General features: G+C 34.9%; 2 protein-coding genes across 3 annotated transcripts; both read right to left on the reverse strand.

Moving 5' to 3' along the window:
• Positions 1-3,339: 3,339 nt before the first annotated feature.
• Positions 3,340-10,325, reverse strand: LOC132123244 (neurogranin-like). 2 transcript variants are annotated; one of them, XM_059533813.1, is made up of 4 exons: positions 10,174-10,325; positions 5,936-6,134; positions 4,043-4,106; positions 3,340-3,917 (listed from the first exon to the last, which is right to left on the reverse strand). In XM_059533813.1, exons 1-3 carry the CDS (start codon positions 10,186-10,188, stop codon positions 4,057-4,059), a joined length of 264 nt encoding a protein of 87 aa, XP_059389796.1. In that variant the 5' UTR covers positions 10,189-10,325; the 3' UTR covers positions 3,340-3,917; positions 4,043-4,056. The 2 variants fall into 2 exon arrangements, with proteins under 2 accessions (XP_059389796.1, XP_059389795.1); XM_059533812.1 differs by having other exon boundaries at positions 3,340-4,106.
• Positions 10,326-16,310: 5,985 nt separating this feature from the next.
• LOC132123245 (uncharacterized) lies at positions 16,311-19,515 on the reverse strand. Its single transcript, XM_059533814.1, has 8 exons — positions 19,442-19,515; positions 18,949-19,260; positions 18,103-18,138; positions 17,694-17,996; positions 17,473-17,605; positions 17,345-17,388; positions 16,703-16,815; positions 16,311-16,561 (listed from the first exon to the last, which is right to left on the reverse strand). The coding sequence occupies exons 1-8, from the start codon at positions 19,485-19,487 to the stop codon at positions 16,421-16,423; spliced, it is 1,128 nt and encodes a 375-aa protein (XP_059389797.1). The 5' UTR covers positions 19,488-19,515; the 3' UTR covers positions 16,311-16,420.
• Positions 19,516-26,570: the final 7,055 nt, after the last annotated feature.

The raw sequence follows: 26,570 nt of genomic DNA on the forward strand, positions 1-26,570 counted from the left end.
ACATTATACACAGTATGTACACATTCTACATTATAGACATACTGTATATACACATAAAATATGCTAAGGTGCAACAGATTATACATGAACTGGATACACAGAATGTCATGGATGTGCATTGGATGGTATCCAGTGGTAGCAGGTAGATTATTATATTAAATGCAGTGTGTATGTATAGTCCAGTGTTGAACTGTTGAAGTTAAAGTGCAGTGTGTGGCATACCATATTGTGGGAGTATGCTGTAGGGTGTATTAGTTTGACGTATTAGATTTGGGGTGAACTCTTCTTTAAATGCCAGTTACGAGCAATATGATGCTAGTAGCAAACACAACTAATTGTTTAGTACACAGTGAAAACAATTAAACAGAAACAACAGATGGCATTTCTGATAGCAAAACTAAGACAGCAAATTAGGACTGACTGATTATACAGACTTTGTATTTGTACCATATCAGACTTTGAAATTTTGCTCTCCCACTCAGTAAAAAGAGTAGATGTTGTATGCAAAATGGCAAAGAATGTCAGAAAGAAAAAGCTTTTCACAGAACATACAGTCTGTTATCCTCAAGGGTCTCCTCTGTTCTGGCTGATCAAAGCTTTAGCAGGGCTCTGAGACCCAAACATACTCACACAAAGCTTGGCATTAGCCTTTGTCCTCTGGAGGATAAAAGTCCATCCGGACTCTCTCATCTTGTGAAGAAATCTGTCAAGTAGAGTCAGTGGGAACATCCAAGGTCATAGTGCACTGAAAGCATGAAAGATCCTCACACATGTCTCCACTGGAGAATATCTTCCTGAAGCTATATTGCACTGGACTATATGAGACACCAGAAAATTGAATGAGCAAAAACTGTTAAAAAAGTTTTCCTGCGTTACGCTCTCAGGAAAGCTGGTTTTGTAAGAAAACACAAAAGTATTAAAATATTCTTTTTCCTCCCATCTCAAGTTTATATTATCACCATGACCCCTTAGGGGCTTTGTAGGATGCTTCACTGGACTTGAAATAGCATTCAGGTCAAACTCTTTAACTTTCATTTCTTGTTTAAGAATAATTGTTTGCAATTTTAAATATGATGTATAATTGTATTTAAAATGATATAGAATTTGTTAATGTAATTATTTTAGAATTATTGATATACTACTCTAGTATTTATTAATATTCTAGTTTTGATTAATTATTTATGATTTATAGTTTTATATAGTTTTATATTATTGATAATTATTAGTAATAATTAGCTTTTATTCTCACATTTCATTTTCATTTGAGTAATTTTATTGCATTTTGCCTTTTTGTATTTTTTTTTATTCTTCTGTTTAAATTTAGTTAATATTTTTATGCTTTGTAGTTTTAACACTTCGCCCCAAACGTATTGTATTTCATTTAGCTGCCAAGACAATTCTAATTTTCTAAAGTTCTAAAGTTTCTAATTTAATATTGAGACCTACCAGTATTATTTTAGCTTTATTTAAATGACCAAAAACTATTTTTATATGCACATTGAGGGGGAATTGTATTATTTTATATGATTTGGGGAAAAAATATTTATGTGCATTTTTAAAAATGCACATAAAATAAATGTAATAGCTTCGTGAATGTGTTTGTGAGAGCTAAACTTGTTATATACAGGCCCCCTCTGCTGGAGGCTTTGATGTAATGTTATGCTTTATAATACTTAAAAGCCAATAAAGCACGCAAACTGCAAACAGCTTAAAAATGCATCATGTGTCTGTGTTGTGCAGGTAAGCCAAAGGGTTTTATTTTTTGGCGAATGCCAGCTGTCAGGTCGGCAGTACTACGTTGACAGCAGCAGTCTGTAGAGGGCAGGAATCATGGGACACACAGCAATCTGAGGGAGAACTGTCTTGTGGCACTTTGTGTTGCCATAGGCAACCTGTAAAACTGTAAAACTGTTAGGAGACTGTAAGTCATGGAGCCTTCATAAAGCCACAAATCATCAAATATAATCAGTCACTGTGAAATATTAAAATCTTCAAAGCTGGATTTATAAAGGCCTTCCAGTTTTTTTGTTTAACCTGGGGAATGTGATTCATTGTGTAATAAATGTCCACAGTATGTCATCTGAGATGCAATTAAAAAACGAGATTAACTGTGTGCTGTATGTCTTTAATTAGGAACGGCAGTACAGTCTAGTTAAGTGTAGCTCTTAATGTAATGGCTGAGTGATTAATATTGTCATGGAGAGATAGATTAATTTTTATATTCTCGAACATCTCATTGTTAAAGAGCTAGTCAACCTAAAAAGGCTAATTTTGTAATTTAAATCTAAATTTGTAATTTGTTAGTTCTGTGGAACACAAAAGCAGATATTTTTTCCATCTTACAATCAATGGATGCTGGAGATTTCAAGCTCCAAAAATGACACAAAAGCACCATAAATGTATTACAACTCGTGCTCTAAATTTCAAGTCTTCTGAAGTCATTCCGTAGTTTAGTGACAAACGCTCAGAAATTTAAGTAACTGGTTTACAAAATAGGTACTGTATGAATGATTCTTTAAAGCACAGACCAATCTGGTTCTCACTGACTGAAAAAACTATTTGGTCCAAATCAATGAATAATGAATTAGTGAACAATGAATGAGCAAATAATTCATTTGTGTTCACCAAATGCTAACATCAGAAGACTTAAATAAATATAGTGCATGTATGATAGCTTTGGGTTTGAAATGGACAAAATTCGGTATGATTCTGATTCATTCTGAGACTGAATGATTATCACTAGATTTATGACTTATTTATTTTTATTTGGCCTATCAACCTATTTGTCATATTTGTTAACATATTTTCCCTAATCCAAGGTTTTTATTATTATTATTATTATTAAAACATACATGTTGGGGTGGCTGAGAATAATCACAATACCTCACATACCTTTTTTATTTACTTGTTAGATATATAACATATAATTATATAATGATAAATTATGGTCTCAAAAATATTTCTATAATATTTATTTCATTATAGCTCTGCCACATGCACATGTATAATAAAACTACACACTGCAATGGATTTGATAACAGTAAATGCTATTATAGGCCTAAATGCTGCTTTAACAGGCAAGAGTGAGTATAGCGCAAGGCATGTGACAATTTGACCTTGATAAATGACTGTCCAGGTCTCATTAGCACAGCCTTCATGCTGTGGGTCCTCCAGTGAGATGCTCCAGCAGGACTAATGAGACTGATGTGTAGCTTAATATTTCAATTTCTGCTGCATATACATAACTGCCTGTTTGTTTTGTACTCTTTCTATAAGGAATCTTTAAAAGACTAATGATCACCCGCTGACTTTACAAAATCATTTGAAATTCAGGCAACACACATTTTTGAGTTTTTATTTGCTTTTCAACTGATACAGAGCTTGATGCTGATGTCAACATGCAAGGTGATCTTGGTTATCATCATTAAGCTTTCACAAGTCAATTTCTATATTTCTAATGATATTATGCACTACCTTAAATGACTTAAAAGATTATAATTTTACAAAAAAAAAAGACAGTCAATCTTGCCATGCCATATGCTGCACTGGAAGCTCTGATTTCATTTTCAACATATTACATATTACAGGTAGCAAACCAAACAAATCAGTCAACACCGTTATAAAAAACTGATAACATTCTTTTTCATGATCGATAAACAAATTTAACTTCTGAATGTGATAGTGGCTACATGGTCAAATCAAGGCAATGATAAACACTACCAAAGGATTATCAAGCAACAAAAAATAAGAAAACTCAATCATGATGCATTATTTTAAGTCTACTTCACTGTTTGAATAAAGAAGGCTGTATTAAATTCTATGCCATCCGGTCTTCAATTTATACAAATATCAGATATACAGTATACAGATGCCTTTTGTGGGATGCAAAAGCATGCTGGAGCAGATATTCACCCAGACTGGATAAGAAGCAGATAATAGAGAAAGAGTTCACACATTAGTTGACATATCCAGCCTAATGTTACCACTTTTTTAGACAAAAAATAAATAAATCCCTGGAGAAAGCGTCCTATAAGCCGTCAACCTTGAGAAGGGTCTTCACTGCTCTGGTCCAGATGTAGCATCTGTCTCTACTCCGTCTGTTCCCCCTGCTCACAAAATAAACAGTATTTTAGTTTCGGCAACAAACAGCTGTCTAGTCAACTATGATGTGACATCACCCACTGCAAAAATGTATTTTCTTATTATTTTTGTTTTGTTTTCCATTACAAATATCTAAAACTTCAAAAATATCTGAAAGAATAGGAAGAAAAAAATATCTGTCAATGGGTTATACAAAAATAATTCATTCATTTCAAATAGGTCATTTTTGTTTTTTAATAATAATAAACAAAAACCAAAAACTAAAACTTAATAAAAACTATATAAAAAAATATATATATATGGATATAAAGACACAAACATTTACTACAATTTAAATAAATTAAAATAAAAAACTGAAAATATAAGAAATAAAATCTAATTCAAAATATCAACAAAAAATATAATAGTATATAAATTACACTAAAACTGTTTAACTCGCTTAATTTGGATACTTTTTTCATAAAACAAGACTTAATATCTTAAGTCTTGATTTAAGAATGTTTAGAAATTTGGAAAAGAAAAATAATAATAATGAGTAAGAAAATAGTGTTTTGCAGTGTTTGATAGCTACCCGGACACTCTTCACAAAATATATTGAATGTGACAAAGCATTATTTATTGATTGATTTTGCCAGAATATGAATTGATCTTAGGATGATTTTATATTTTTGTCTGTGTAAAACAGAGCACAGCCTCATTTCAGCAATGCAGATGCACCTAAGGATAAAAATAATACTTCCATACATAAAATGCTTAGCAACTGAGAACTGGGTTGATGCTGCTTGGGAAAGGCCTAAATTCGGCACAGAGGTTGGTTACAGTGGAGCGGCACAGCTGAAGGAGAGATATTTGTGCCAGGGCTGGAGGTTGGAAGGACACCTTCATTCACATTGCTTGTCCCACTTTCTGCATTAAATGACCAGATCTACTCGTTTCCATCCTCAAAGGTAGTTCAAATGGAAGCTTTGGTGTGAGAACATTATGGTTATGGTCTTTCCGTCACCGCTGGCCTATTTGTTGCTTCAAAGTAGAATCTCTGGGGATCAACTGCTCGTGAACCATCTGCATACATACTGAGCTGGGAGAAACAGTTTATCCAGCATCTCTAGAAAAGGAGGCAATTTTGTGCAGAACAAAACACATCACCAGAAAGAAAATTGAAAGGGGGGATAAATCTGCGACAGACTTTAATATTGAGTTCTGGATTTGTGGATGCTTAAACCACCCACAAAAGAAATTCGATTTGAGAGATCTATGTCTCAACAAACTGAGATATTAGAGACTATAGAGTGACTCTGTGGACTCCTTTAGCTTTCTGAAAATCGGTGAATGGCTTTTCATATGCAATCTTTTAACAAGTCAGAGAAAATGATAGATGTGCTCATTAATAATTACTTAATTAAGAAAAAAAAGATCCAAAGCACTCTGAGAGTAATTAAAAAGCACCCTTGAGCATGTCTTATTATGTTTACTCAGTATAAAGACATGACTCATAAAACGCAATTGATGGATTTTTCATTTTATTTCATTTTGGATTTGACAGAGTTCTTTCGTGGCTCATATGCTATAATGGGCACAATATTTCCTGCGTTTTTATTAAATATCTTTGGTACACAGTAAAAAAAAAAAAAAGGTGAATCAACACGATCTTGAACTCTCATTAAAGTTCAAAGCTCTTGTTGCTTACTTCAGATCTCAAAGTCAAATTCTGTGAGGGTTTTAAATGTCTTGCCAAAATTAATTGGATCAAAATAGCTGGTTGCCTCTGCACCACGTGGACGGGTTTTGAGTCTAGCTCTTGTATTTACTATGACTGTTGGGGACAGTGACTGACCTGAGTCCCCTTGGCTGCCGTTGAGGGCCTCACCACTGCTGCTCACCTCCTCATTGGGCTTTTCACCAGGTTTCATCTTCTTCCGGGTCATATGACCACGAAAGCCAGCCTGGATTTTGGCAGCTGCCTTATTGGCCTCTGGGTCATCCAATGGGATGTCCATGATGTCCTCTTCCTCCTGTGGCTGGTTGCATTCCTCCTAAATGATGAATAATACATTTAGTAAAACTTACACTGGCTGTACTTCATATTGATTTCACTCTTGCTTAGAATGATTCAGACTATCCTCTAAGATCTTATATACCACTGTAGTTGGTTTAGCATGATGATTTCCTGCCCATTTAAGCCCCCTTGCAATGAATCATTACCCATCAGTGAATGCTCCTTTTCTCCATATCACTCTTAAAAATAAAGGTTCCAAAAGGGTCTTTCACAGCAATGCCACAGAAGAACCATCTTGAGTTCCCAAAAGAACCTTTCATTGAACAGTTCTAAAAACAATACATTTTTCTTAGTGTGAAGAACATTTTAAACATCTAAAGAACTTTTTTTTCCACTATAAAGAACCTTTTGTGAAATGGAAATGTTCCTTGAATGTCAAAGGTTCTTCAAAGAACCATAAGGAAAATTTATTTTTAAGAGTGTAAGAAAAACCTATTACCTGAAGCTAGTGAAAATAAAATGAACTGATACATAAACGCAATGATCTCAAATAATAACCACCCAGATGCTACAAAGACCAACTCTGACCAGCTTCCTGTGCTCTGTGAAGCATGTCAGCAGTGTGTGTGGTGGGATGTGATGTTATTTGTCTCATTAAGTCTTCCTGAAGCTGTGAAACCACATGCTTTCTCCCACCACAACAACTTGGCATATGTAAAATGGCTCAGCAGAGGCTGGTTGGCAGTCTTTAAACAGCTTGTGAGGGTGATGAGCAGAAGTCCATTGTAAAAACCCTGGTAGGAGTGTGTCCACCCACTTTTAAACCAAGGATCAGCCTCTTTTCATATTTACCAAGCATTTTGCCAACATGCTCATATGTGGCCACAGGCAGAGGCGTTCCACAATCCCCCTATAAATAAGAATCTCTGAGGCTTAATGCATGCTTACCCATGGATCACCTCTAATGAAACTGCACAGTCATAAGCCTTTCACATGTCTATACTAGTCCATTGAAATGATACATTTGTTGCCCTATCCTTTTGCATATGCATAACAAACCGCAAGCAGACATTTTTGGGGTCCCAGCACAATGAGCTTTTTAGCTTATAAGATCACACACATGTTCGTATTTTTAAATGATAGCTGTCTTATATTTCCTGACATTTAAGATCAATTCATACTGTAAGAAATATTCCTTAAAATATACAGTAAAAAAAAACAGCAGCTGTGGTTGCCAGAATTATAGCGTAAAAAATACAGTAACACCGTTTTTGGTTTAACTGTTTTATACCGTAAAAAATATAGTTACAACGTTTTTGGTTTAACGGTTTTATACTGTAAAAATACAGTAACACCGTTTTAGGTTTAACGATTGTATCTTAAATTTACAGTTAAATACCGTAATTTCACTGATATATTGTTAATATACTGTACCAACTTATTGAAGTACTGAAAACTGTTTTGTACCTTTGTATTTCACACAAAAGCAGGTGGTCATGAGAAAGTCACGTGATGAAACAAAGCCCACCACAAACAGCTTTTAAATAATAAGATACATTGAACGTGCAGAGTGTCATTCACACATACACTAAATACCATCATGGTGAGACCCATTAAACTGAAATATGTAATAAACATTAATTTAACAACATTATTTCATTATTTCAATTATTTCAAAGAAAAAACATCAAATTCAAACTAAATTTGAAATGCAACGCAGAGAATTCTGGGAACTTAAGTTTACAGGAAATTACCGTTAACCATTTAACATGTTTGTACTGTAGCATTTTCACAGTTGTTTGCCGTTAAAATCACAGTCGTTTTTTTACAGTGCATGCACAAAAACTAGATTAATTTTATATATGCGTATCATATGCGTATTTTTCAGGACTTTGAGGACTTTTCCAGGACATTTTTAATTTATTTACAACAGGAATCATGCCTTAGCTTAATTTATTCCTCTCTCTATAATTCTTTAAAAACGTAGTTTATGGCCATGACTTCACTATAAAATCAGCTCTGTAACATGAGCTCTTAATTATACATTACAATAAATGATTTTCAGTAACACAGCAAAAATAATAAAAAAATATGTATACTAAAAGTTTTTAACTATTTTATTTAACTATTTGAAAATACTAAATAAATTCATTATTAATGGTAATAATAATATTAAAGAAAATCATATTTTAAAATATAGCATGTATCCTTCAAAAATGTTTTTCAGTTTAGTATTGCTTTAGTAGGGTCGAGTGAAAAATGTGTAGATTCTGACTAACTTAATCACTTCTGATTTGCCATTACATACTGTAGCACTTCACGGAAAGCGATAGGCCTATAAATATGCTCAGAATCATTTAATATCATATGCACAGAAGCATTTAATATCACATCAGTGTTCATAATGTCAAAAGTCAGTAGTGATGCACCAATCTTGATTTTTCATGGCCAACTCCAATACTGATTTAATTTTTATGTCATTTTTTAAGGCAAGAGATAAGATATAATTAATATATGAACATATGAACAAGATTATTTGTTGTTGTTGTTCTGTACAGGCTGAACTCTCTATAGCCATTTAAAATTAGAGGCTTACACTGCATTTTAATCATGATCCAAATAAAGATGTTACATACATGAGCAGTTTCTGACTTAATTTATATTAAATTAGATTTAATAAAAAAATCTGAAGCAAAAACTTCAGCTTTGTGAAATTATACCGCATGAAACATTTGCAGGAAACAAAAACAGCAGATGGGCTGTATGAGATGAAGATTCACTCTCTGACAGCAGGTGGCGTTTATGGAACAGCAGCTAGAGCATTTCTGTGGTTACGGCTGTAAACACTATAAACACTACTTTAGTATGCATAATACAAAGGCAAGATGAAAACAAAATATCATCTAAAACTTTTCTGAAAACAGTCAGTTCTCCTCAGAGATAAATTTGTATAAACCTCCATTCCTAATTCAACTATTTGTTCTTGGCTAAAGGAAAACACAATTACGTTTTTTAAATAATAATTTTACAGGACAACAACAATATTTTCCAGGGCATTTTACATTTTCTCTCATTTTCCATGTGTTTTCCAGGACTGGAAAATTAGTCATCAATTTTCCAAGTCTTCCAGGACACGTAGGAACCCTGACATTGCATGCTTCTTCAGACAAAAACGTTTTGTGGCAATTGGCCACTAATGGCTGCTTAAAGCTGACTGGCTTCTTAAATATACAAAGGTCCTCATATACCCAGCTAGGACCAAACATGGAATACCAAAGTAAAAATCTACATGCATTTACCAAAATTCCTTAATCCATTCAGGGATTATAGCCACGCCCTACATTTTTGACTTTTGGCAGCCATGTTAAATATAGTTAATATTAATTATTATAGTTTAATAAGTTTTTAATCAACATATTGTCTAATAAATAAATCAATAAACAAAGTGTATGGATGTATGTATATATGTATATATTTGCTGTTAGCTCCACCAAGAGTCTATGTCATTTATTATACATTCATTTTTTTATTTTCTTTTAGGCTATTTACAGTTTGTAGATTATTTTAATAACACTATAAGCTATAAGTATATACTAAAAGCTAGTGTTCCTGTAGCTCAATTGGTAGAGCATTGCATCAAGCGCAATGTTGGGGGTTTGATTCCCCAAGAATACATGATAGGTAAAAATTGATAGCCTGAATGCTCTGTAAGTCGCTTTGGATAAAAGTGTCTGCTAAATGCATAAATTTAATTTAAATTTAATACTATTCATATTAATAATACAGAGAAATAAATGGGGATCCTTTGAACCCTATAAATAAAGCTAGAACATAAAACAGATGATGAGCACAAAATATACACCTGAAGACAGTTCCTACATTTCCTGGACATGAAATTTACCACTGACATAAAGTTTCAAAATACAAAAGAAAACAAGTCTAGCTTTTCTTGGTGCTAGACAAGTAAAGAAAAAGTTAAACCATGTTTCCATTTATTATCAAATGGATTAAACCTAATGGAATATATTCATTAATTCTATACTTTCAACATGAAAATAAAAACGGTCTGTACTTACGATATGACAATCCATGACGCGCAATTACAGACGCTTATAAACGTGGTCTCGTCTACTGCAAGTGCAACAGAGCGAAAGATCCTCACAGGGCAAATGCTTTGGTCGAATATGCCTCTCCTCCAACTATCCTTATAATTCAGAGTCTTATGGTGAGAGGACAGAGAGAGAGAGAGAGAGAGAGACAGCACACGAGCATCATCACTCTTGACACTTCCCCTCACAGGTTTTGCTCGTTGCAACTATTTTGTTTAATGCTGACGATTACACCACTATTATTCTCATTTTTTCTTCACACCTGTTACCAATAGGATGAGATACTTGATTTAGCCTTGTAGGGGAGAGAATGATTAAAAAGAGACATACCATGGTCCAATCTAATTATATAACATGACTGATATTCACAGTCTAAAATATTCCTGAGGGCTATCATCATTTGCTAAGAAAATACTAGAAACAGCTCCCCACATCACACAGTCAGTCCTACACAGTCCGTGCCTCCTCCACCCTGTGGCAATATACTGTAGAGTAAGACAAACAGACAGTAAATCCATTGCCCTTTATTTCTCTGGAACACTGCTGCATCTCCTGCCTCCTACCCTACCAAGATTAAAGAGAGAAGATGCAGCTCTGCTGTAATGGTATCAGTTTTCTTGGCATCTGCTGGAGGTGTAAGGCTGGGAGTTAATGAAGTCAGTTCACAGAGCACCGGAGTGTTAAAACACTGAGTTTCCAAGAAGAAGCTGAGGTCACTTTACAGTGCCATAGATTGATGATATCCATGAATATTGTTCCTGAAAATAGCACTTACACGATTCCCTTGCCCCTCCTACAGCATATAAACTCATTGGACAAGAGTTGATATAGGTCAGGTTATATGACCTACATTAGAGCAAGAAGAAGAGAGCCATGCTTTAGTGTGTGCGTCTCTAATTAACCCCCACAAAACTTGAAACACTCCACTTTGTGTGAAGTGAAGTGGCTAATAGGGTACATATTCGGTTTCTTTGGAAAGATCACAAAACTCCAAAATCTAGATCAGTTTCTCACTCAGATAAATGGTCAGTAAAATGTTTCCATGGAAACACCACTAAATCGGTCTCATTCAAACCCCTTTAAAGAAGAATATGGATATTCTTCCAACATCTTGGTTAAAGCTTTCTAAATTTCTTAATGAAATGTTGCAATCATTTGTTTGAGTCTACGCATAGTGTCTATATGATATAGCATGTATGTATCGTTTGAGCTTTTTTTTACTCTCTTGCAGTCTTGTATACCCACCAGCTGGACTATTTCAGGGACATCTTAAATCACTGTTCTCCCGAGAGGTACAGAGCCGAACTGTTGATCTCACAAGTCCTTGAAGATTTTATTTTTACTTACTAACTTGGGACAATAAAAGGAATAGTCTGCATCCAAGATAAGAATGGTGTATGGCTGCTTGATTATGGCAAAAAAATAATTATCACGATTATTTTGCTCAATACTGACATCACGATTATTTAACACAATTACTCATAGATTTTGGAATGTTTCATAAATGCCTCATAGATCTTGAATTTATTTAACTTTTTTTGTTTATTTATAGAACCTTTTTTTTGACAGTGGCTTTCCTTGAACTTCAATTATAATAAAGGACAAAAATAAATGTACAAATAATAAACAATAATAAATAATATGCATGTGTATATACACATTTAAATAAAACACAATACAATAATCATTTTATTAAAATAGTATATTTATCATATAATTTATATTAATAATTATATTAAAATGTTGTAGTACACTTCCACAAGAAAAGAAAAACAACTAAACATTTAGGCAAGTGCGAAAGCACACTGCTTTAAAAGGTGTTAGACACAATAACTGTTGACTCAATGCATATATTTTCATAATCATGGGAAGCCAAAATCGTGATTTCAAAATAAAATTGAATTATTTTCATGGCCTTTTAGGATGAGGCTTTTATTTAAATAAAAATGTATATTAAATTTATTATTTCACAACCCATATTCTTTATGCAAATACCATATTTTTGTTTACCATATGAAAGGGGGGTGAAAGAAAAGAAAAGAAAGAAACAAAAATACCTTTTGTAATCACTGTCAGGATCCTCCAAGTTCTCACTTTCAAGCAGACATGGGGACTTGTGACTTGGTGACTTGGACTCGAGTCGACTCGAGTCGCTATTTTTATGACTTGTGACTTGACTTGACCAAAAATAAAATACTTGAGACTTGACTCGGACTTGGAAGTTAAAGACTCGGGACTTGACTTGACTTGAGACAGGATGACTTGAATGACTTGAGTGTTAATCACATTATGTTTTCGGTTTGAATATAAAATATATAAATTATTTTTAAAAAAATAAAATTGATTACTCAGCTGGAGCGCAGGCTGAGAATCGCGTTGTCATGTCATGACATCATCAGTCATGCCCTCTCTACCTTACGCAGACCACGCCCACTTAGATCAGATATCACATCACATCAACATCTCAGCTTGAGGGGTACTGAGGGTCATCGCTTTTGTCGTCAATAATTCGCGCCTAAAAACGCGTGGAAATCGCTAGTCGCGCCACTTTCTCATTGTTTCCAAAGCGCTCGGGCAGTTGCGCCCCTGAGGCGTCGAGCGTGTCGCACCGCGTGCGAGTCGCGACCGCGTTGCTTCCTGAGAACATATATCAACATCTGCCGTTCCCACATAGGGAATATCTGCAGCAGGTCCATGTTCCCTCTCACCAGATTCCTCATCGAACTTCTTATATAACTCATATTTTTGCTTTACTTCAGTTACCTCTGAATTATTAGTGTTGAGGTCTTTCGATATGGTTAGGGTTTCATTTTGTTTCCCAAAGTTTCAAAATGGCCGGCGTCATTTCTGAAAATTTACATGTAAGAAGGCAAGGATACTTTAATATGCAACAGTGATTGAGAATGTAAATAAATAGAAGCACAAACAAGTACAACAGGAGTGATAAATGAATCCTAATGTACAACCCAGATGCATATCTCTGAAACAACCATCAATTCTCTAGGAGCAGTCCTCTGCTTGATCAAATGATCGAAGCCCAGCCACAGAAACAGAGAGCAACTCGTCGAGTTTCATCCTGCTACAATCTTTTATAAAACTGCTGCACTGCAAGAATGTATGACCAGAATCAAGGAGATCCTACCAAAACTACAGGTAATCCTATACAAGTAATTTTCAGTTTTATTGCCTACACTTTCATCTAAAATGTCACACTACTTTAATCTTGCCTGTTTCTCTCATCTGGAAAACAGTTAGGGGGAGTTAAAGAGCGAAATCACTCTTTCTCATTCACAGACCTTGTATTTATCTTAGGTGAAATGTAGTTTCCTTGTATTGCTGTGCCCTGTTTTGAGAAGAACAAACACTCAAATACCACGTTAGAAGAATATAATATAATCTAACGTCTCGGAAAGTGATGCCTTATAAGTATATATATATATATATATATATATATATATATATATATATATATATATATATATATATATATATATATATATTAGGTACTTTAAATGAGTGATTATTGTAGAACCTGTCTTCCAGCTTTGCACCTCACTCTGCTGGGTCTAGGCCACTTTCTGGAACAAAGCATACATTACTTTGTACAATTATTCTTTTCAAGTATGCTTTGGCAGTATAGTTGATCAAAATACAAGCACTTTTAAACAAAACAACTTTGCCTTGGCTTTGACAAAGGCATACTGTATAAGCATGTAATAACTAACTCATATATTTGTAATTCATATGTCAGCTTTGTGAAGTAGAGAGCAGCAAAGGTTGGGATGTCCTCAGGCTGGTCTCTCAACACCTCTTTAGCAAGACCCTCCAATAAATTCCCAAAAACTCTAGGGATCCGCAGGTTTGTGTTGGAGAAGGGAACAGACATCTTATACAATTCTCGGGTCTGAGTTTAATAAGGGAAAAGACACTTTTTTAAACGTTAATGTTAATGGTGGTTAATGGCTAATTTACAATGTTTTCCACATAATTACAACAATAATTTAATAGTGATTTTCTCATTAAGATGATGATTTTCTCTTTACTGCATGATATACACATAGTGACTTTGACATTACATATGATCTGCTAAAATGAAAGACAAACTGGTTTTTTCTCTCTTTAAAATGAAATACATATTGTAACACTTTTGTTGTCAATTTCTTATCTTGATAAATCGATAATCAATACATTTAATCTTTTTGCAGGTGTACTGGTGTGATATTTCTTAACGTTCTAAATGAGTCGAATGTTGTGAAACGTTGCTATGCAACCTGCATGTGGTTCAAACATCAAACGTTTCACATTCAAGCAAGTCGCTTTATTGTCATGTTCTAAAGGAAAAACATTAGTATACATAATTTTTTTTGCACTGTATCAAATATTTAAAGTAACGTTAGTCTGAGGACTCCCGCCGGGATTTGATGTATTTTATTGTCAAATATTAACTGAAAAGATCAGGTCTAGTTACTTTGGGAGCAGCATTTTTATATAAAAATGCTATATATCATTAAGCTATGGTTTACCAGATTCATTTCTTTTGTGCATAACTATAACACATGCCAAACAAATGACTCCATGATAACTACATCCCGTTACATTTGTTCGAAGCTAGACTCGTTTTGCTATATTTTTACGATCAATGCTCAGTGTCACTGTTAAATGCTTGTCGATCGAGATTACTGACCTGAGAAACATGCCCGCTCACAGTCTTGTCGTGTGTCTCGTGTTTTATGTCAATTTGTTGTAATTCTGCGATGTCCGAATTCACGAATCACGAGGCAATCGATCAAGCGTTCTAAATTCACGATCCAGTCTGAAACATTCTAGTTTTCCAACCATATCAAAACGTGAAAAAAGCAGGTAAATATGATAATATTTTTGGACATATAAATAGCATATAACCACCTTTCAGAGTCCAAAGCTCGCTAAATGTGTAAAGTATTGTTGTGTTCTTGTCTTACTGATTCACCAGAAGAGGGCACTATGGGTTACTAGTTGGTACCTATAAAAGGTGGAGAAGAACAATTCAATGTGAGCAATTATGTGGCATGCTGGCTGTGTTTGTTGTTGGCATTTGATGCTAATAAATCTTTGAATATGTAACTTCTAGAATCTGACTCTTCATGCATACTTGGACTTGAAACACTACAAGTCCAGGTACAAAGCAGGCAACAATATCGCCCTGGAGCCCAAGACCGGTTTCCCACTGAAGCTAAGCAGGGCTGAGCCTGGTCATGTACCTGGATGGGAGACCTCATGGGAAAAACTAGGTTGTTGCTGGAAGAGGTGCTAGTGAGGCCAGCAGGGGGTGCTCACCCTGAGGTCTGTGTGGGTCTTAGTGCCCAGTCTAGTGATGGGGACACTATACTTTCAACAAGCACCGTCCTTCGGATGAGATGTTAAACCGAAGAACTGACTCTGTGGTCAGTAAAAATCCCAGGATGTCTTTCGAAAAGAGTAGAGGTGTGACCTTGGCATCCTGGCTAAATTCGCCCATTGGCCTCTGACCATCATGACCTCCTAACATTCCCCATATCCGCTGATTGGCTTCATCACTCTGTCTCCTCTCCACCAGTAAGCTGGTGTGTGGTGGGCGTTCTGGTGCAATTTGGCTGCCGTTGCATCATCCAGGTGGATTAGGGGATACCCCGACTATGTAAAGCACTTTGAGTGCCTAGAAAAGCACTGTATAAATGTAAGGAATTATTACAAGTATGAACAAATTCAAGGGAATTTCTAAGCTTTTATCAGTAGCCTACTAGGCCATAGTTCTATGAAATAAGTAAACAAACAAAAAGATATAGGTTGGTTTAGGATAAGTTCCTCCTTAAATTAACAAAAAAAAAAAAAAAACAATTTATAGGACTGGATTTTGAACTGGTGTTTGAGTCGTTTATTATTTATTTGTTGTGGAATTGGACTTTAGACTCATACTATAAATTACTTAAATCATTATTTTAAGTCAAACAGACCGTCCTGGTAAAAAAAAGCAAAGCTGCCGACACACTAAAAATAATAATAATAATTGAGCTACAAAGCAAATGCAATGCAGTAACACACAAGTCCACACATACTCATGTTTTTTTTTAATTTTTTTTTATAGACAACAGAAATTAGGCAGACAGCTATTCACAATTTTCACATTTTGCCTTCTATTTATTTATTTTTATATAATTTATTTTTTTTAATCAGATATGCAGTTTTTTTTAAGTAACTAACTAAGAGCTTCACAGGAGTAGGTTATTACAGCATATTCAGACGTTGTGCTTAATTTCCTAGTGACCTCTTTAGAGTGGATGTGCAGTCTGTCAGCTGAAGCGTGCAGTAGCCCTGCTCTGGCCTCATCCCTCCATCTCTGCAAAACACATTCACACCGTCACACATCTGCATGGTCCCATGAGATTAAACAAACCTGTGAAAACTAGCTGATTCATTTTCTCTGTGTGTGTGTGTGTGTGTGTGTGTTTAAGAATATTAGAATAATATTAATTCTCACTGGTCTTTGATTTTTTGAAGTCTGGTTAAAGGTGTCAGGTAGATCCGGGTTGCTGGATCCTCTCACAGAGATCACAATGTCAGCATAAGGGACTTCATGATCACTCTGACTGTCTGGGATTAAATAAAAAATAAATGAAAAAAATGTGGACCAGTTAACTCTTAAATGTTACTGCCAGTCCCAGATACACTATATTGAATGTAGTATTGTGAAATATTATTACAATTTAAAATTATTTATATTTTTTATACATTTTAATATTAATTTCAATTTAATATATTTAATTTAATTTTAATAATTATATTGTAATTTATTCCTTTTTTCAGCACCATTTACTTGTCACATGATCCTTCAGAAATCATTCTAATATGCTGATTTGATACTCAAGCTCAAGAAATATTTCTTATTATTATCAATGTTGAAAACAGTTGTGCAGCTTAATACAGAAAACAGCATTTTAAATTTGTAATAATATTTCACAATATTATTTTTACTGTAGCTTTGATCAAAAACATGCAACCTTAGTGAGCATAACAGACTTTTTTCAGAAACAGTAAAAATGGTAATTATTCCAAACTTTTTACAGGTAGTACCTATACATCTATTATTGTATTTTTATATTTATAATAAATTGAGAAAGACCTTGAGCGATTGGCTTCATCACCACAGCACTTCTGGATGTAACCCTAAAAGAAACCAGATAATGAAAGAGATTTGAAATGTCTTGCTGTTTCATAATGATACATTTTCCACATAAAATTGTGAATTACCTTTCATGGACTATGTTTGCAGAATCCATGATCTTACATCCCTTTCTGTAGCACAAATACACCAGATGGGCCGTCAGGATAACCACTGCAGACACTGCAAAAGCTGCAAAGATCTTGGCCCAGGCAAATCCATCTGTAAGAAAAAATGCTTACTTGATGGACTTTGTTGTATGTGAATCTGAAAATGGGTTGATGTATTTCTGAAGTGTGAAAACACTCACCCGATGTGATGACCTCTATTTCCACAGTGATAGCCTGGTCAGTGCAGGTCCCTTTGGTGTTGCACCTGTATCGTCCACTATCCTCTGCTTTGATTTCACTCCACTGTACTATGGTGTCACTTATTTTGGTGAAGGGGAGGGTACTGTTTTCTCTGACCCACTGCACCTCACAGTGCTTGATGTCAGGGGCGACACAGAGAAGTTTGGGTGAGGTTCCTGCCATCACTTCGATGGTGGAAAGCGATGTAAACACCTCATCTAAATCTGTCTCACCCCTATATAATTTTACTCTCAGAGATGGATCTAGACAAGTCAACAACATCCAAAACAATTAATACAAATTAATAATGCCTTAGAAATAGTACAATGAGTAGAACTATCCTTACAGATCCATAACTTATAGACTTACCGGCTTCAGGAGGTGTTACTTGTCCTTCAGATTCATCTGTATAAAGCATGATTGCAGGAATGGTAAGAAAAGTCTTTAGATTAATTAAAGGAATTGAATAGTTCACACAAATATGACTCTCACTCTCAGGTTTTCCAAAATCTAGATGAGTTTGTTTCCTCATTCTTCACAAATTTGGAGAATTGCAGCATTACATTAAATGCTAAATTTCTCCTCTGCAGTGAATCATTGCAGTGTCATTAGGAGTCAAAACAGCTGATAAAAAAAACACAATAATCCACATGACTCCAGCCCATCAACTAAGGTCTTGTGAAATGAAAAGATGCATGTTTTTAAGAAAGAAAAAAAAAACATCCACCATCACAGCATTTTACTTTTACACCAATCACTTATGAAACATCAAAATCCACTGGCATATTTGTGTAAAACTGTTTTGGACAGTTTTCGCTTGCAAATGGTGCTTGATCTGTGTATATTTCTCTCCTGATTCAGACAAGACAACTTTTTTTCATTGGAGCAAGCAATATGACAGACGAAGGACTTGTATTTTAGCAACACTTTGAAAGTTAAAAATAAAACAAAATCGTAATGAATTTGTTCATTACAAACGAGCAGCTTTTCACTTCACAAGACACTAATCGATTGGACTAAAGTCATGTGAATTACTTGTGGATTACCCTAACTTTTTCATCAGCTATTTTCATCACCCATTCACTGCAGAGGATCCATTGGCAAGCAAGTGATGTATTGCTAAATGCATCCAAATCTGTTCTTGACAAAGAATTATTATTTTTTTTTAACATTATATGTTATTCATTGTTAGCAGTAAACTCAAACACCTCTTACCATGGGCTTGCAGTGTTACCAGAAGCTCAATTTTACGAGGAAGGCCCGGGCGGTCACTCTCTTCAGAAAAGCACGAATAGTTATAACGTGTTTGCTCCATAATTAGAAGAGGTATGTACAAGCTCACAGTGCACACATCTCCTAACTTAGAATTTTTCTGATCCCAGTGGCACGTTCCACAAGCTGGAGTGTCTTCCCATGTCCATGTACCACGAGTGAAGCCACTGGAACAGTTGTAGGTACAGTTTAAAGTAAACGGCTGTTGGAGTCTTGCATTCTGAATCTCACGCTGGATTCCAGCACTCACAGAATCTGTAAAGAGCCACAACGTTAACAGCAACTAGAAACTGCACATATATATATATATATATATATATATATATATATTAATTTAAAAACTAGTTTAACTATTTACAGAAACATCTAATATTCTAGATATAATTAATAAGATAATTCATGATAAATTAAAATGATAGCATCTCTCTGATATTACCTTGGAATCCTAGTTGTAAAAGTAGCATCACAGGAATCAGAAACATGTTTTGGCATTCATTCAAGATACTTTTACTTATATCTGCATAAATGATAAATGGTTTATAGCATGGCAGAGAAACAAAGGGAAGCTCCTCCCCATGAGGTGGGCTTTGTTTAAGAATAGCACCTGCCTCCGTAAAATGTGGTTAACTGAGCTGTTGGAACATTGTAATTCATGGCAAAATATGACTGGGCCTTTTGCGGCCTGATTTGCATGGCACTGTGGTATTCTTTGATTATTTAACCAAGATATTTACATTATTTATATAATCATTATTATAAAAAAAAAAATACAGGGTATGTCTTAAGGAAGTTACAAACAAATGGCGCAGTTCTAGCCCACATGTTAACAGACTGTTGTTTTTAATCTAATTAACATTTTCCATGTATCTAAACTATTTAAATGGAATTTGCAAGACGCCTCCTTGGAATTATAAGGTTCTATCTGACATTTTTCTCAAAATTGAGGTATTCACATATTCTTATTCATTGACAACTTATTTACATTGTGTGATAGATTTTTTTTAATTTTTTTTTACATTTTGGGACTTCTTATTTAAATAAACAACAAAGTTATATCTATACACACAAAAACTTTGAAGCTCAAAATCTCAAAACTACTCGGAATGCAGACAGAACCGTATAATTCCAAGGGGACGAAGAGTGATAATAAAAGAAGTTCACAGTCTGACTCTTGATAACATCCAAGTTAATGAGTCAAAGTAACTTTCCCAGCATGTTGATTCATTTATCAGCCCATTGCTGCAGTAAACTGGATCATGTTCATGCTTTGCAGCGGAAACTTGAGGTTAGTACGGTTTGCACAGCTGCAGAAGTGTAAAGTTTCCTAAAGGAACAGGAAACCTCTTGCCTTTGCATTACCACAGAGAAAAGCGTCACTCCATCATAATCTATTTTAATGTACTCTGTTTTACGTTTTTGTTTTTTTAATGTATTTTATTAGTAGAAATTAATATAAAAAAAATTTAATTGTTTGTTTTTTGTCACCTCTTTGTTTGTTTATTCTCAGCACTGTAAAAAAAGAAAAGTTGACAACTTAAAATTACAAGGTAATTTGCTGCACAGCTTTTTTGAGTTTACTCAACTTTTAAACGAATTAGTTCACTTAACTCAATTCACTGAGTAAGGTCACATGTCTCCCAACTTAAGATCATTTGTTCAGCTGGTTGAGTTTTTATAGTTAAAAAAACTTTTGTTATGTAATTTCAACTTTTAATGTTATTTTCACTTGACTTAATAAAGTACGTTCAGTTGACTAAAAATGTGTTTTTAAACAGCATCACAAGGTTAAAATAAAACTACTACATGCTTGATATTTTGGTCCAGGTTTTATTTCAAACCAGCAGTAACACATTGGTAACTTTAGCCATACTCATTCTTAAAAAAGTAATTAAATGAGTAGGCAGAAAAAAAAAAAAATTCAAAGTGCTATCTCATTCAATCGGTCCTAAATACTTAAAATGTTCTATGTTTAACATTTTAAATTGTTAACACAAAACATGTTACAAAACAAGCTATATAAGTGCAAGTTAAAGGAGTACGCTGTCTTTTTGGGGCTTTAGATTATTCACCGTATCCACCACAGTTAGGGTGAGGCTCCTTTGTCTGTTCGATGTTGGCGCGCTTCATTGCACATGCACCAATTTCATGGTCGTTACAGTGCGCATGCTCCAACCTCAAACCCAACTTGTATGCTTGTTAACTTGAATTTACAAATTGAATTTACGATCAATTCTAGGTAGGTCCAACGATTGTTGAACCAATGTCTTTTCACTAGTTATGCCAACATTTTTGCATTTAATTGTCCAGTTAACTAAAATATAATCATTAGTCTAACTTTTTGTGAGTTGGATTTTTTTACAGTGATTATACTGTAAATACTAATGTGAGTGCATGTTGGTGTAAAATATTTATTACTCTGACGTTATGAAATTAACAGGTAAATAAGATCATGTACAATCCATGGTTTAAAAAACAGATTGATATTCTTGAAGTGTACAGTTTTGCCCAGTGAGTGTATCACTGGCTTCTGACTGGAATTAAGTTACATGGCTTGAACTTCACTTTCAATTACTGAGGTGTCCCAATTCACTGATAGACCTTTAGATAGATGCTGCAATTAAAAGGGAGCTTAAAAAACAATTACTATGAACCAGTAATTCCTTATATTTTTCTTCTGCGTAACATGGACTGGCTTTAGGTAGAGATGGAATGTCCTTATATCAGGTAATTACTATCAGCATGAGATAAAATTCATTACATAGTGTGTTAAATAAATGAAATGTACTCATTTATTGAATATTGGTCGTACAGTAAGTTTATTGATAACTGATGCAGTTAGTTATTATTTTGTAATATGCTGGTGCAGGAGGTCACATGAGTTCTGAGGGTTCAGAGTGTTTAATCTGCTATAATCAGACTCAAATAGCATCCCCAGAGGGAACCTGCTATTCATCAGGGACTTGTCTTGAGTGTTCTGCAGGGCAGTTGTGCTTGTAAGTGTGATTTTAGGTTTCTAGAAGATTTTGTGTAATTGTATTAAACCTACAAAATAATAATAATAAAACACATTTTCATATGCATTTCGGCTTTCCTGGTAATGTGTCAGCACCCATAAAAGGCCAAAAATGCATGTTTAACCCTTACACTGGAAAAAGCAGTATCCAGGACTGCCAGGTATCCTAGTAAATAATAAAACAAAATGAATGTGTGTTTATATTTGTACAAAAGGTACAAAATCTGTCACGTATGTAACACTTTGCAATAAGGTTAAATTAGTTTATATAACATGAATTAACAATTCAAAATGCACTTCTAAAGCATTTATTAGCCTTAGTTGATGTTCAGTTCAATTTAAATTTTTACTTATAGGTTATTAAAATCAAAAGTTGTGTCTGTTAAAATTATTTAATGTATGTACCTGAGCTTCCTTGAACTAATAATTAACTTTATTAACTCATTTTAACAATACTGTAAGAAACGTTCATTGCTCATTGTTGGTGAATGCCAATTAATGCATTAATGGATCAATTAATGCATCAAATAATTATTATAATGTGAATCTAATAAGTATATATTTGTAATTGTCTCTTAAAGGCCTGTTTCCAAGGTTTGGTTAGCATAGAAGACCATGTGGAATGCAAACTTTGTCCTGCTGGTTTCTCTTGTGAGAGCGCATCAGGTAACCTTACAGCATGTCTCTCAGGACATTATGCTCCGGAGGGACTCACCCAGTGTCTGTTGTGCCCCTTTGGCTTTGTTTGCATAGAGGGCCTTTAAATGAAGTTTGGCACAAACTTAAATGCTGCTTAAGAGATTTTGGTAAATTATACTCAATCAAAGCATGTGGCGTAAACTATTTATATAAGTTTTTCTTACTATTTTAGTGTGGCCCCGGAGAAGAGCCTAACTTCCCCCAGATGGAGTGTGTTGAGTGTGCTCAAGGCTACTATTCCACTCTGTGCAGTGCTCAATGTCAGCGGTGTCCTGGTAAGTGTGGACTCCCATGTTTAATTCACATGCCTTTGATGTCTTGCTTGCATCTGCTAAAGCCAAAATAAACACAAGTATCAATGTCACAACAGGCATACCTGTACATGTTTACATACACAAAACTCCTTGTAAATCCCTATACATTTTATTCAGTTTCCTCTTTAAGGAAGCCACTGTCCATTCAAAAAGCACCGCACCTCTTCCTTGTCCCGTGGGCCAGTACTCCGGGCCAGAGTGAGTGTAAAAAATGCATTGGTTCATCAGCCTGCAGGAGAACAGAGACACTGAATTGGTCAAGGGGACAGTCTCATCTTGGTCAGAGGTCAAGACAGCTTATCTCCTGTCCCTCTGGGACATACCGAGACGAAGAGAGATCAGACTGGCTTTTGAGGGATAAATCCAGTCATTTCAATAGGAATCTGTGCTAAAATTTCATTAAACACGTGGTCACATTTACCATTGCTCTGCAAAATTTCATGGGCAAAATCCATTGATTCCAAAAAGGTATCTGTATGATCAGGAATTTTGGGCAAGGGTGAATCATTTCCCCAAGCAGATTTTGTAATAGGTTCAAATTTGCCATTTTTGTTTGATTTAACATGCTGTTTGATTCAATGACTCACTCATAAAGACAGTCACTTATTGCCAGCTATGGTATAATGATGTAACCAGCAGAAAGATTCAATTTATGCACAGACTGACATTTTGCTTGGAATGTGTAAACAGACAACAGTCTATCAAGTTTGAGGATCAGAGCTAGATGTTGCATACTCCTAATTTACATGATAATAGCTGGAATTGTTCTTCCTAGGTTCCTACTGTTTGGAGGGCACCTCTCGGAGGACGAGCTCTCAGTTTCTGTGCCCACAAGGGTATTACTGTGAAGAAGGCACGGGCGTGCCACACGGGTTACCTTGCCCTGGTGGAACCGCAAGAGGACAACTGGGTCAGACAAGTAGGGCAGCTTGCAAGAGGTGTGCAGAGGGTCACTTCTGTCCCACATGAACCCAAAACACACACGTTCATATTATACATTATATCTTGCTTTTTGTTGTCCTGAAATTATCTGTGAAAGATGATTGGTTTTCTATAGAAATAATCTTTTTGTAGAAAATAGTTCAATTTTATGCTTTTGTGTTTAGCGAAGACTGCAAGCTGCAACTTTTATTTTCCTAAACCCACATGATTCACTGCTGTTGAACCATTTCCTGCCCTCATCTGTTTCCTGAGTGTGATGTGCTGTAAGAGTGTTTGATGTGGGTCTGGAGTGCAGAGAAGATGGAAAAGTTGTTTGTGACATTTTACATTATGGCTTTGTGTTTAAGATAAAACACATCTTGATTTCTGTTTATTCAACTTACTGTTGTACTAACAGAAATAACATGTAGATACATGTTTGTAATTTTAAGATTTTAATACTAAAACAACCGGCAATCATATTAAAGAGATGTTTGTATGCAGTGTTTGTTTTTCTTTTAACCCTTTTAACACAGTTTTAACATTAATATACCATTGCTCAGCAACATAAATAATATTATAACAATAATATTTTATAAAAGTAATTTTTCTCATTTTTAAATGACAGATTTTTGTTTTAACACATTTCTAAATGTATGATATAATATTTATCTAAACGTTATTTATAAATACCCTATTATTTTACCTATATCTGTATTATACATTACATGTGTGTTTATGAAGTTAACCAAGACATTTACATTATTTATATGATCATTATTATAAAAAAAAAAAAATGGTATGTCTTAAGGAAGTTACAAAACATGAGTGTTATTGTAATCCCTCATCCTAATGAAAAAGAGCAAGACAGAGAGCCGGGAGAGAGGAAGACATTTCAATGAAATGGTGAATTACAATTATAAGTTGCAATACATTTAGTAGTACATTATTCCCCAAAGCTAATATAATAATAATAATAATTGGACTAAAAGCCAGAAAACTTGAAACCCTCTTTGATTTGTAGGCTCTCTGGGTCATGGCTTGCTTTGTGCCCGTGGTAGGTACTGTCAGGCATGCACACTCAGTGAGATCTTATGCCCACAAGAGACCTTCACCCCACATCAGGGGGCACTGAGTAAGATTTAATTCCTAAAGCCTTCATTGTCATTAAAGCACAGTCATATAAATCTACCATTGTGTTGATATTTGTGTCTATTTTCATCATAGGTGTAAAGGACTGTTTAAAGTGTCCACCAGGCTTCTATTGTCCCGAAGGAACACGTGACCCAATGTCTTATTATCAGCCAGGCACCTTTAACCCCTTTGGAGGGGTAGTATGCGCTGGCAGACTGCAAGCATTTGTTACCTAGGCAAAGCATGCACACAAGTTGCAATGAAATTTCCAGATGTGGATTGTATGCTAGAGTTAGTGCCTTTAGCACATGATAATTTTTATTTATTTTTTTAAACCAGCTGGACTGGTCAGACTAGTCCATTTAGTTGGTTTTAGAAGTTTGGGCATTTGACCATCTAAAGAAACACTTTAACACATTTTACTAGTCAAAATGTGTATTTTTTTTTTGTTTGTTTGTTTTTTTTAAAATTTGTATGTCCACCAGGTTCTGCCTGACCAAATGATCCATCCAACGCTTGTCCTCCTGGTACCCTTCGTAACTGTACAGACCTCACTGACCTCTCCCAGTGCTAGCAGAGTCCCACACATCTTGCTTGTCTTTGAGGTGCGATACTACCTTCGGAGGTAGTATGGCACCTCATGTACAGTAGTTTATCATGCCATGTACAGTAGTTTATGTTTTTGCAAGTTTTATTTACCTGTATTCAAATACTATTAAACAATTTCTGCTTTTACAGGCACTGGTGGCATCCAGAAGCCTCCACTGTTGTGCTTTCCAGGGCATTATTGTCCTGTGGGCACTATGTTTCCCACTCAGAACAAGTGTCCAGCTGGTACCTGGAGCGATCACAGTGGACTGGAGTCGGAGCATTAGAGCAGGCCGTGCACGAGATGCTGGTACTGTTTAGCAGGAGTGACCGCTCCTTCTGGGAGATGCAACTCTGGACACTACTGTCCTGAAGGTACGTGTGAAACATCTTTTCCACCTTGAAGAAAAACAGGCATTTGAAATATGGCCTAAAATCAGTTTAGTGCCATATTGATATACTTTATGATGGACACATTGCAAAGTCATGCAAATAATCAGTATTGATGTAAATAGTCAAGCGTATTCTGTATATTACATTTGAATATTTAAAGGGACATGAGGATAGCATTTTAAAAATAAATAAATAAATTAAGTGTGAGAGAAAATTAAATATTCAGCTGAACTCTATGGTAACTTTAGCTTTAGTAGAAGTTAACCAAGTGTTGTTGTTATTACTATCATTACCAATTACATTAACATATTTGGTTGATGTTAACAGAAATATAATTTTTTTTTTTTTTTTACTTTGACCAAATATTGTAACAAGAAGTCGGAGGCATTCTTGTTAAACAGAATGGTCATACAGGCAGAGATCAGGAATGGCATCAGGTGTGTCAGGGATAACCAGAATCGTAACCAAAAAACAAGCAGAGATCGGGACAGGCAGCGGAGAAT

This window comes from Carassius carassius, chromosome 41 (assembly GCF_963082965.1).
Source record: "Carassius carassius chromosome 41, fCarCar2.1, whole genome shotgun sequence".
Taxonomy (NCBI): Eukaryota; Metazoa; Chordata; class Actinopteri; order Cypriniformes; family Cyprinidae; genus Carassius; species Carassius carassius.

Excerpts from the sequence above, each read along its gene's own strand:
- LOC132123244 (XM_059533813.1), bottom strand. Across the intron at positions 4,107-5,935 it reads CGGCAGCCAAGGGGACTCAG|GGGGAACAGACGGAGTAGAG; the intron begins GTCAGTCACTGT and ends TTTTGTGAGCAG.
- LOC132123245 (XM_059533814.1), bottom strand. The coding sequence starts at position 19,487 with ATGTTTCTGATTCCTGTGATGCTACTTTTACAACTAGGATTCCAAG. Across the intron at positions 18,139-18,948 it reads GGTAACACTGCAAGCCCATG|ATGAATCTGAAGGACAAGTA; the intron begins GTAAGAGGTGTT and ends TGCTTTATACAG. Across the intron at positions 17,606-17,693 it reads AATAGAGGTCATCACATCGG|ATGGATTTGCCTGGGCCAAG; the intron begins GTGAGTGTTTTC and ends TTTTTCTTACAG.